The 12,432-nt window shown below is 36.6% G+C and overlaps 1 protein-coding gene across 1 annotated transcript in view; it reads right to left on the reverse strand.

Annotated features, from left to right (window-relative positions):
- The window catches only part of CDH10 (cadherin 10), a 166,608-nt gene that overhangs the window by 20,799 nt on the left and 133,377 nt on the right, over positions 1 to 12,432 (reverse strand). Inside the window, exons 6-7 of the mRNA XM_064375904.1 lie at positions 2,442 to 2,629; positions 373 to 626 (exon numbers count right to left, since the gene is read on the reverse strand). Of these exons, the coding sequence (XP_064231974.1) occupies positions 373 to 626; positions 2,442 to 2,629 (442 nt within the window). The remainder of the gene's footprint in view (positions 1 to 372; positions 627 to 2,441; positions 2,630 to 12,432) is intronic.

Below are 12,432 nucleotides of genomic sequence, written 5' to 3' on the forward strand. Positions count from 1 at the left end.
TTGAAAGCACAAATAAAGTGGTTTGGTTGTATTGTAAATGGAGAGCTCACATAGTACCCTGTATCTGTACCAGGGATCAGAACAAGGAACATCGTAAGGAGACATGCAGGTGTAACAAGCAAGGTTTCAGTCTAAAGTGCATGATAAAAATAAGAACACCATGAAGCATGTGCATGCCCTGCCCCAAAACGTTGAGACAATTTACTAGAAATGCTTGGCTTCATCAATTTTTTATACAACTTATGGAAGGATTCTTTCATCGGATTGAATGTTTTAAATAGAATTTTATAATCCCTGTATGTATTTTAACTTCCTTTTTTTTTTTTTCATTTTAAACAACATTTTGTTTTCATTTTTAAAAGGCACACTTACCTAATGGGGCTGGAAATAGAATCTGGGTCCCTTGCCATCACAGTACCAATGATTGTGCCCACTTCAATATCTTCATGAACTTCAAACAGATAGGAGGACCTACTAAACACAGGAGGCTCATCCACGTCGTCTATAGAGATTTTCACTATGGTAGTATCTTTAAATGGTCCCAGGTAATAAAAACGTGGATCTACATGGGTGTTTTCTGCTTCGACTTTCAGAGTATAAAGTCTTCGGCTCTCAAAGTCAAGTGGCTGTATAAAGAAATAAATCATCAAATTAGAGTGAGGGAAAGTGGACCAGGTTACAACATGATTTTTAAGTTCTGGTTGAGTTCTCTCAAGTAGCTCATTAATTATAAATAAAAAAGACTAATGCAAATAAAAATATAATCTTCATGTTTCACTTAGGATTCAACTTTTACATTTTATTCATTGAATTAGTAATCCTTTGGAACATAGGATTTCCTATGAGACTTTAAGCCTTGGAAAAATTGGGATGGATAATCAAACCTATCTTGTAGGTGGTAACATTACAAAAAATGGGCTGGGGGTTGTTGTATGTGTTTGTCTGTGAATGTGCATGTGCTGAGGTGTTAGCTACTGTGAAATTTTTCTAAGTAAATACATTCAGTTATCTTTTTACATTTATGTCGTGATGTTTCCATTCAATGTAATGGGCTTATGACATTACAAACATTATGAAATCTTGGAGACTAACATAAAATTTTCAAGTTACATCAAATATTCGAGATAAGAAAAACCTCTAATTAAAAAAAAATGATAGTAATTTGGTAAATACGTCACATTATGAAACAAAATACCTTAAATATTCATATAATTTAACTGTCAGAAGTATAAAATCGAACATTTTATATCTCATCCATTCTAAAATGTATGTTTTTTCAAAAACACATTTTTCATTTTTTATTTTTTTGAGATGGAGTCTCACTCTGTCACCCAGGCTGGAACACAGTGGTGCAATCTCGGCTCACTGCAACCTCTGCCTCCTGGGTTCAAGCAATTCTCCTTTCTCAGCTTCCTGAGTAGCTGAGATTACAGGTGCGTGCCACCACACCAGGTTATTTTTTGTATTTTTAGTAGAGAAGAGGTTTCACCATGTCGGCCAGGCTGGTCTCGAACTCCTGACCTCGTGATCCACCTGCCTCACCCTCCCAAAGTGCTGGGATTATAGGCGTGAGCCACCGCACCCACCCAAATGTATGTTTTGTTAACAGATAAAAGGCATTGTTAGTTTGAATTCCCTGGACCTTTTATTTTTATTTCAAAAAGAACCAGATTCTATATGCCTTACTGCTGTTATCTGGTCTGAAAAACTACAAGACAGCTGCTTTTCCATTTGCTAGTCACTGTCCATTTAATAACAAGTGGTTTTGTACTTTGTACCTTGCAAAAGAATCTCAGGATTGTTTAATTATTAACTAATGCCAGTGTAGTTACTTTATGCATGGCATTTCATTAGGACCTAAAGTTTAATGTGCCTTATTTTTTTCTCATAATGATGGCACTGACACTACAATAAAAAACAGGTTATCTTTAAATTGCATCACTGAGCATATGTTAGCAGAGAAGTTTCATTTATATAGCAGAAGGGAAATGTGAACAATTAAATTATGTTCCAATCCATGCTGTCTCTTTTATTAGTAACTCTAATTACTGCTTCATACATCTGGATAGATGGCATGGTACTTTTTATATCTCCAACTGGGATGATATATTGCCATTATTAGGTATTAACTACACATTTTAAAATAAAACAAGTAATTATGAGGATTATCAATGTGGCTTAGAAATATGATCACACATATATTAACTTGCCTTTATATTTTCTAAAATTTCAGGTTTCATGTCTCAATCAATCAAAACCTGTGGTCAAAATCTTCAAGGAGCTCTTTGGCTTTATGTCTTTCTTATGTATCCACAAGATAAATTAAATTTTTTGGAAAATCAGAGTGGTAACTTGCAATGGACAATTCATGAGTGAAGAGTACACAATACAATCCCTACCCCTGAAACACTCAGATGCTTATTTATATGGACACTGTGTACCTTTTTCACAGTTATGATGCCTTCCTGTGTGTCCTTCTCAGTCACGATGTCAAACATATCAGTACCGTCGCCATCAATAATTCGGTATTCTACTTCAGCATTTTTCCCAGTGTCAGCATCAGTTGCTTTGACACTTCCAATGGCTGTGCCAACCGGGGAGGATTCGAGAACCCGAAGATGAATAGTGTCTGTAAAATATAAAGAAAAGAGAGAGAGAGAGAGAGGGAGAGAGATTATATTTCTCAATAGAATAGCCAAAAGCAAAAGGTGTATAAGGCAATATTATAGATCTTAAACTCTAAATCAGATGTTGACAAATGATGAATACACTTAATATGGATAACATTAAGGTCTAGGAACTTCGGGGGCTTTGGTCTGTGTATATTATGAATAGTGAGAACCGAGTCCTAACAGTAGAAGGAATTCTGGTTTAAAAATGAGTATGTTCTAGTGAAACCCCATCTCTACTAAAACTAAAAAAAATTAGCCAGGTATGGTGGTGAGTGCCTGTAATCCCAGTTACTCAGGAGGCTGAGGCAGGAGAATTGCTTGAACCTGTCAGGGGGAGATTGCAGTGAGCCCAGATCGCTCCATTGCTCTCCAGCCTGGGCAACAAGAATGAGACTCCATCTCCCCCTCTACAAAAAGAAAGAGCATGTTCATAAAAAGGAATGGCTTCATGTCTTTTGCAGGAACACGGATAGACAGGGAGGCCGGTATCCTTAGCAAACTAATGCAGGAACAGAAAATCAAATACCACGTGCTATTACTCATAAGTGGGAGCTAAATGATGAGAACTCATGGACACAAAGAGATAAACAACAGACACTGGGGCTTACTTGAGGGTGGAGGGAGGGAGGGAGGAGGGAGAAGAACAGAAAAACAATAACTACTGAGTACTAGCCCTAGCAGCTGGGTTATGAAATATATATCTGTACAATAAACACTCGTGTCACAAGTTTACCTATTTAACAAACCTGCACCCCTGAACTAAAGTCAAAAAAATTAGCATGTTGCTCCTTCCTTTCTTTCTTTCTTTTGAGTTGGGGGTCTTTCTATGTTGCTCAGGCTGGTCCGAGCTCAAGCTATCCTTCTACCTTAATCTCTGGGGTAGCTGGGATTACAGATGCAAACCGCTACACCAAGCAAGCATGTATTTGTTCATTGCATAGATCTGCTTTGAGTGCAGATGTGTATTTACGTGTGTTCACACAATCACAACAAAGCACAGGATATACAGTAGTTGTTTTTATTATGCTATATTTAGTTATTTACTACTCATACTTATTTCAACTGATGGGAGAACATTAAAAAAATCCAATGAAATCAGTCATAATGGGTAGGAATCTTATTTGTACTTGTGACAGCAGGAACAAAGGACAGCCTGTGGGAAAAACATGAAGATGCCCTTCGCAGCGTCAGAGTAAAAACACTAAATACCGACAAACTCCCCTTCATTCCAGAGCAAAACAAGAATTTGAATTTATCTATGCTTTCGGTGTACCTAGATGTTCTTCCAGCATGAACAACTTCTACTGCTAATGAGATTTATGTTTCAGCACCTGATCATAAACCACATATTTCTGACGGATTAGTCAACCCCTAGTACACCTCTGATTATAGCACCTTCTTGCTCATAAACCGTAAGTAATTCTTCTTAATATACATAATAAAGTCCAGACCTCTTAGCTTGTCATAATCTTGCTTGGATATATCTCTCCTGTATCATTTTGCACTTAGTTACTTCCATGAAAGATATGGACCAAATTGGGCTTTTCAACGTTTTCTAGCCAAAATTTAGTTTGCTATATCATTCTTATATCACTATTTCTTTTTTTATTTTTCTTCTTTTTTTTTGAGATGAAGTCTCACTCTATCACCCAAGCTGGAGTGCTAGAGTGCAGTGGCATCATCTAGGCTCACTGCATCCTCGACTCCCGGGTTCAAGTGATTCTCCTGCTTCAGCCTCCCCAGTAGCTGGGATTACAGGCAACTGCCACCATGCCCAGCCAATGGTTGTATTTTTAATAGAGACAGGGTTTCACCATATTGGTCAGGCTGGTCTCCAACTCCTGAACTCAGATGATGATCTGCTCGCCTCGGCCTTCCAAAGTGCTGTGATTACAGGCATGAGCTACTGCTCAACCACTTTATCATGATTTCTATATTTCTCATGGTATTTTTCTCACATAAAATTCCTCTCCTTATCCTCAGAATACCATAACGCAGTTTACCAAATCTAAGAAAATGGTATTGTTCAAAGCTGACTGTTGGTTGGGCTATGCCAAGCCATGGAGAGAGATCTCAGAAGGAATGAGCCAGCAGATACTTTGTTATCAGGATTCTAGTCCCTAGAATTGTGAGATAATACATTTGTGTGGTTTAAGCCATCCAGTCTGTGAGACTGTGTTGTCGCGGCCCTAACAAATGACTACGGGCAAATATACAACACTACATTTTGGAAGTCATTTACTAAGAGACGTCATTGAAACTCAGTTTCCATCACACTGTAGTTGGTCCCTTAGCCTGTATCCTTCTTCGTCGTTCTATCTCTGGTAACACACCACTGAAAGCAACTCTTAACTCATTACTTTGCTACCATCTTATTGGTTCTCTTTGCCTTTGCTGATTCTTCTCCATGGAACACCTGTTCCCCTGGATATTCTGATGGCTCTCCTGCTCTCTTCCTTCAGTTGTCTGCTCTACGGGGACTTCCTCAAGAGCTTTCACTAATAGTTTAAGTGAAAATAGTCTTATCAAAAATAGCACTCACAATCACTTCTCTTATCACCTGTCATCACCAGGCATCCTATTAAATCCTTACTTGTATGGAACATAAGAATATAACAGAAAACAGGCACTTAGTATTTTTATCTAAAGATTCATTTGAGTGTAGTAGCCACCATATCATTATTCATATATTGGATAAATTATTTGTGTATTGTATTTTGTATAGAAGCTTCCTAACTGGTCTACTACTGAGGGAATGTGTTCTCTTTCCGGGACCACAAGGGGGCGTAGTTTTAAGGGCAAGAACTTCCCAGCACCATGCCCGCTCCCATTTCTCTCCACCCGGGAGATTTAATGTCTCTGTACAAATTTTAACGGGGGTGGGAAGAATCAAAAAGTCAATCACTCCAGCGGAAGTCCTAAGGAACTCCTTTCACTGGCCAGAGGTCTAGGAGAAGGAGGGGGTTCCTCCCAGGTTAAAAGTCCCCTTCTTCCACACCCTTTTGGACTCCAGGTTTGGATCCCCTTCACGAACACTCTCTAGTGGAAGCCATCTTTCTCTCTCCTGGATTTCCCCTCTAGAATCCCCTTCCACACTCTTCGTGGAAGTCTTCTCTCTTCTTTTTTTTTTTCTCTTTCTCTACCTAAATAAATTCACTTTCTGCAAAAACTGTTTAGGGTCCAGTATTTACTTTATGAGGGCACTTGGTCCCCTCTCTCATTCTTGAGAAAGAAAGAACCTTGGAGAAATGTCCTCTCAGGGGAGCTAAGGGTTCCCCTGAACCCAACACTATCTCCTATGCTCGGCCAAATCAAATCAATTTGTACACGCTCAGTCCACATTGCAGCCCTGCTGCCCCTTAAAAACATTCATCTTATCAAGCTTTATTTAGTTTCAAAACTCTTTAATTGTTCCCATTGTACTTAAAAGAAAATATCCACAGACTGACCCTTCACAATGTAGACCCTCTGTCCTGTCAGTCCCTCTCAAATTAATACTACCCAATAATCTTGTCCAACAAGCTTTTTAGCTTTGGACCAACAAGCTTTTCTTACCTCAACCTTTTTTTCCTCTTCTTATGAAAGATTTTCCACACAACTCTGCCTGGTAACCACATACTTTTTTAATATACTTCATTATGATTCTACCACAGAACATCATAAACTCTAACCTGTTGATTGCAACACCTTTTTTAAAAAATTAAATTTTATACAGTGGCACCTCAGTAAACGATTTACTACTCCTTAGCAAAGGTGATCTTTCTAAAATACAAAAATGGTATCACTGCCCCAATGAAAGCACTGTTAATGTTAAGTGTTTAATTTCATTTGGTGTATAAAGACCTATAAAATTTGGTTTCTGCTAAAATCTTCATTATTACTAGTATATGTATTCTCAAAGCTAGAGCATATAGGAAATGCAGCCACAATATTTTTTTAATTAATGAGTTTTCATTTAAAAATTTTAGATACGAGAACTATTTAACAAAACAAATACAAATATATGGATTATTGGATTGAGATATATATATATATATATATATATATATAACTTGAATCTATCATTTAGAGAGTACAGATTCTTTTAGAGTTGGCATGAAACATTTAATTCAATCTAACCAAATACTAAGTTATTAGGCAAGCTTGAATACAATTTAGTAACCACTATCTACTAAATATTCTCACTACGCTACAATTAAGCTAAAGGTTAACACAGAAATGATAAACTGAAATCCTTATATTCCTGAATATGTTAAAAAATAGAATTAAAATTGTGAAGGTTAGAAAATATTACCAACACTTAATGTGCTAATAAAATTGAATACCTAGCCTTAGTGGGAAATTCCTAAAAATAATTAAAAATATATCAAAATTTACAAAAGAGAAAATGAAGTATGCTTTAAAGTATTCTGCCATTCCAAATCCAAACAGTTCACTCAGTTTTCAAGGAACATTCATGGAAAAGAAAATTCCAGTCTTACACAAAGACTCCTTGAAGAAAGAAAAGTGGGGTTCCTGTTGTAACTCTTAAGAACAGTATTACCCTGATATAAAACCAGACAGGAGAAGAAGAGTCCAGTGGGCATATAGTGTGATCGATATTCAGGCTCTATCACATGGAAATGCATAACATTTAATAAGTTCATTTAAAAATTTTTTTTTTTCTTTTTCTTTTTTTCTGTTTTCTATTTTGAAGGTCATATTGTGCTACCTCTTTTTTTTTTTTTTTTTTTTGAGAGAGAGAGAGAGAATAGGAAGGAGGAAAAAGGAAGAGAAAGAGAGAGAGAGAATGGGGAGGAGGAAGAAGGAAAAGAAAGAGGGAGAGAGAATGGGAGTATTGCTTTCTTGCCCAGGCTAGAATGCAATTTAGTAATGGGTATTGAAAACCTCTTTTATACTGATAATTATACTTAATGATGTAGTCAGGAAGGAATAAGGGAAGAAGATAACAAACAAACAGCCAACCAATATTTAATTTAAACCTATGAAATGCTATGCGATTACTGAGGAGTGATTTACTTCTAATTATATAGTCACCTTTGGAATAGGTGTGAGGTGGTAATGTATGTTTTGTGTATTTGAAGTGGAGAGTTCTATAAATGTTTATTAAGTTTACTTGTTCCGGGTCTGAGTTCAAGTTCTGAATATCCTTGCTAATTTTCTATCTCGTTGATCTATAGAATCGTTAGCTCTTCTTGTTGCATTGATCCTTTTGCCATTATGTAATGTCATTCCTCGCCTCTTTTGCTCTTTGTTGCTTTAAAGTCTACTTTATCAGAGGCGAGAATTGCATCTCCTGCTTTTTGTTTATTAGTTTATTTTTGCTCTCTGTTTGATTGGTAAATCTTCCTCCTTCTCTCTGAGTCTTTGTGTATTGTTGCATGTAAGATGGGCCCGGATGCAGCATACCGATGGGTTTTGGCTTTTTATCCAATTAAAATATATATAAGTTTAATACCGGCGTTTGATGCTAGCTGGCTGTTTTGCCCATTAGTTGATGTAAATTTTTTATTGTGTTAAAGTTCTTTGCTTTTTGATGTATTTTTGGAAAGGCTGATATTGGTTGTTCCTTTATATGTATAGTGCTTCTTTCAGAAGCTCTTGTAAAGCAGGCCTGGTGATGGTGAACTCTCTAAGTACTTGTTTGTTCGCAAAATATTTAATTTTTCCTTCGCTCATAAAGCTTAGTTTGGCTGGATAGGAAATTCTGGGTTGAAAGTTCTTTTCTTTAAGGATGTTAAATATTGGTCCCCACTCTTTTCTGGCTTGTAGGGTTTCTGCTGAGAGATCTGCTGTAAGTCTGATAGGTTTCCCTTTATGGGTAACCTGACCTTTCTCTCTGGCTGCCCTTAGTATTTTCTCCTTCATTTCAACCCTAATAAATCTGGCGATTATGTGCCTTGGGGTTGGTCTTCTTGAAGAATATCTTTGTGGTGTTCTCTGTATTACCTGGAGTTGAATATTACCCTGCCTTGCCAGGTTGGGAAAATTTTTCTGAATGATATCCTGAAGAGTATTTTCCAACTTGGATTCATTCTCTTCATCACATTCAGGTACACCTATCAAACGTAAATTAGGTCTTTTCACATAGTCCCATATTTCCTGGAGACTTTGCTCATTCCTTTTCATCCTTTTTTCTGCATTCTTGTCTTCTCGTTTCATTTCACTGAGCTGGTCCTCGACTTCTGATATCCTTCCTTCTGCTTGATCAATTCGACTGTTTAAACTTGTGCATGCTTCGCGAAGTTCTCGTGTTGTGTTTTTCAGCTCCATCAATTCACTTATATTCCTCTCTAAATTGTCCATTCTCGTTAACATTTCGTCAAACCTTTTTTCAAGGTTCTTAGTTTCTTTGCATTGGGTTAAAACAAGTTCTTTTAATTCACAGAAGTTTCTTATCACCCACGTTTTGAAACCTGCTTCTGTTATTGGAACACAGGTGTAATCTATTAAGCCTTGTTCCGTTACTGATGAGGAATTGCAATCCCCTGTAGAGGGAGAGGCATTCTGATTTTGAGTATTCTCTACCTTCTTACGCTGGTTTCTTCCCTTCATTATATATTTGTCCGTCTGTCGTCTTTATAATTACCGACTTTCTAACTGGGTCTCTGACGTCCAACTTGTTGATTCCCTGTGCCGAAATCTGAGCAATCCACTGAGCCGGCCAAAACAGCGGTGTTAAGATTGATGGTGCTTTTCTGCCCGGGAATCTCCGGACTCTGCACCAAGAACTGGCGTGCTAAGGCACCAGCAAAACCGCCACGCCGGCCACAAGAGTCGCCCTGGCGACCCGTGGATCTCCTCCACTGGGAATCTCCTGGTCCGTGAGCAACTAATTTTCGTCTGAAAGTGTGGCGTCCTCTCGTTCTTTGCGCTTTCACTGGGAGGTACGTGCCCGAGCTGCTAATCATCAGCCATCTTGGATCTCTCCCCTTAAAAATATTTTAATTTAAAATCACTTATGTAAAGTGATAAACACTCTTCTAATCATTTTACTACTAACTAAATTTCTGACTTTGTTCAAATTTCACAATCTTTGTGATTAAAGTCATTCTTTTTTTCTAGAGATCTCACTATGCATCTGGTTGTCATGTCTTCTCACGTTCCTCCAAACTGTAAGAATTCTTTATTCTTTGTCTTTCATGACTAATATGGTTTGGCTGTGTCCCCACCCAAATCTCATCTTGAATTATAGCTCCCATAATTTCCACATGTTGTGGGAGGGACCTGGTGGGGGGGTAATTGAATCATGGTGACAGGTCTTTGCAATGGTGTTCTCATGACAGTGAATCAGTCTCACGAGATCTGATGGTTTTATAGAGGTGAATTCCCCTAAACATGGCCTGCAGCCATGTAAGATGTCCTTTGCTCTTCCACCATGATTGTGAGTCCTTCCCAGCCATGTATAACTGTGAGTCAATTAAATTTCTTTCCTTTATAAATTATCTAGTCTTGGACATGTCTTTATTAGCAGCGTGAAAACAGACTAATGCAATGACTTGACACTTTTAAAGAATACTTGTTAAGTTACTATGCAGAATTTCTTTCAGTGAGGGTCTGTCTGATATGTTCTTGTCATTAAAGTTATACACTTTGTCAAGACCATCACAGAAACAATCATTCTTAGTGTATTATTTCATAGCAGGGAGTATCTGATGTCAAAATGTCTTATGACTGGTGATCTTAAAGTGGTTAAGGTGTTTCTGCCAGTTTTCTCCTTTGTTAAGTTAGTATTTTTCTTCATAATTAATACACAACTTGGTGAAGATATTTTGCATTTATGCAAATATCCCATTTCTCCTAAAAAATATGCCCACTAACATTAGCATCAGTCAGTGATCTTGCTGGCAATAATACTGTAGTTTACTAATAGTGATTTTCAATTTTTTTTCATTCAGTTCCACATTTATTATTTGAAAGTCTTCTATAGGAAAAGCTGCCCCTTCTCTCTTTTATTTTTACTTATGCTTTTATTTATCTAGTAGATCAGTATAGATTCAAAAACATTTATTTTATTTATTGGAATCTAATAATATGGTTATTTATTGTTTTCTGCAAATCCTTCCAGATTCAGCCATTGGATGCTTTTTTTTTTTAGATGGGTTCTGGTGCCTTTCAACATGCCTCCATCATTCTTTCAGCATGCTTCCTTAATTTCAGGCATCACAAAATGTTCCAAGTCCATCTTACATATTTTTTGCCCAAGCCCTCAAATCAAACAAGTTTCCATATATGCCTGATTGCTTCTGCTGGAGAAAGAACCATAATTAAAATATTAAAAATCAAAAAATAACTCTTGCTTCATAATGTGGAAATATGTCAAAATATGTACATGAAAGTATTTGTATTAGAAATAAATCTATGTATTGCATATAAAAATCTAAGTAACAACAAGTTGTTTTTTAACATTTGTTTTAGAAATCAACTATCTGTATCTTGAAATCTATTATTTATAATACTAGCATTTAAAACTTTTCAGCCAAAGAAAAAATTCAGTATAAGAATAAAACGGAAGTATTTAAATAGCAATGCTGTAACAGAACTGATTACACATATTTTTTATAATTTATATTTGTAAAGTAGTCACACATTTTTATTTAATCATTAGTGCTGAAAAGGGCCTACAATTTCATTTCTTGGCATGAAACACAACTCTAGTGCCAAAAACACTAGTCAGTAATACCACTGTTTTCACATTGATATAAACTAAGTTTTTTTGGAGATTTGCTGTTTCTAAGTCTGAAGAATTAAAAGGAAAGTGAGAATAGGATTTCTTCATGAGACCAAAATTAACTGAGATATCAAAGATTAATGGGATCACAGAAAAGTACAAAGAAACCAATCGACTTTCCTCTACTGGCCAACATTTAGAAAATTTGATAATCAATAAGAGAATAATAATTCAGGTGATTAAAATACAATAAATCATATTTGGTTTTGGCAATGCAAGCTAAATAATTCAGTTTAATATCTTAGTGAAAAACAATTAATATTTGTGGACTATATGTAAAGATAAAGATAGTTGTATGAAGGTGGTGAAAGAACACAAGCCCAAATTGAAGGGAAATGAGAACCTAGAGAAGCAAATGAAAAGCTAAAAGCTTTTTTTGGCCTGGGGATATTTGCCATTTTCACAAAATTTATCTTTATTTTTATGGCCTCTTGAAGCAAGGAGGGCATAGACCAAAGTCAAGGTTATCTACAAGTTTATTTACCGAATGAGCAGACAGACTCCATAGTAAACTAAACCTAATGAGCTTTGCACTAGGTGTGAGAGGGATCCAGATTGTAAGCCACCCTTGACAACATTTTAGATTTCATAGTGTAAGCTCAGATAACCCTGGTACATATCTATGTTTACAGACACAGAAAGCTTTAACTGCTAGGGAAGAGGGTGACACTGTGGTATCCACAACGGATTGGGATGAAGGATCATAAAGCAGTGTAAAATTACTTGAAGGAGAGTCTATGAACAGACAAGAAAACCTCTAAGCTTGTCCTAACTAGGAGGACCCTTCCTGGGTGTCTTTTGCAAAAGTGAGGGACATTAATAACTCTGAAAAGTTTCTTGTATAGCTCAGTGAGAGTATAGTTGTAAACATTTAGCTCATAAAGCCCAAAGGAAGGAAAATGAAGGCACTAGTTAACCTAAAATATAGAACAACACATCAAATGCATGTTGGAGAGAGGAACAGATACACACACACACACACACACACACACACACACGTATACACATATTTATATACATATATACACA

Source organism: Aotus nancymaae, unplaced genomic scaffold (assembly GCF_030222135.1).
Source record: "Aotus nancymaae isolate 86718 unplaced genomic scaffold, 86718_ANA_hifiasm-v0.15.2.pri h1tg000014l, whole genome shotgun sequence".
Classification (NCBI taxonomy): domain Eukaryota; kingdom Metazoa; phylum Chordata; class Mammalia; order Primates; family Aotidae; genus Aotus; species Aotus nancymaae.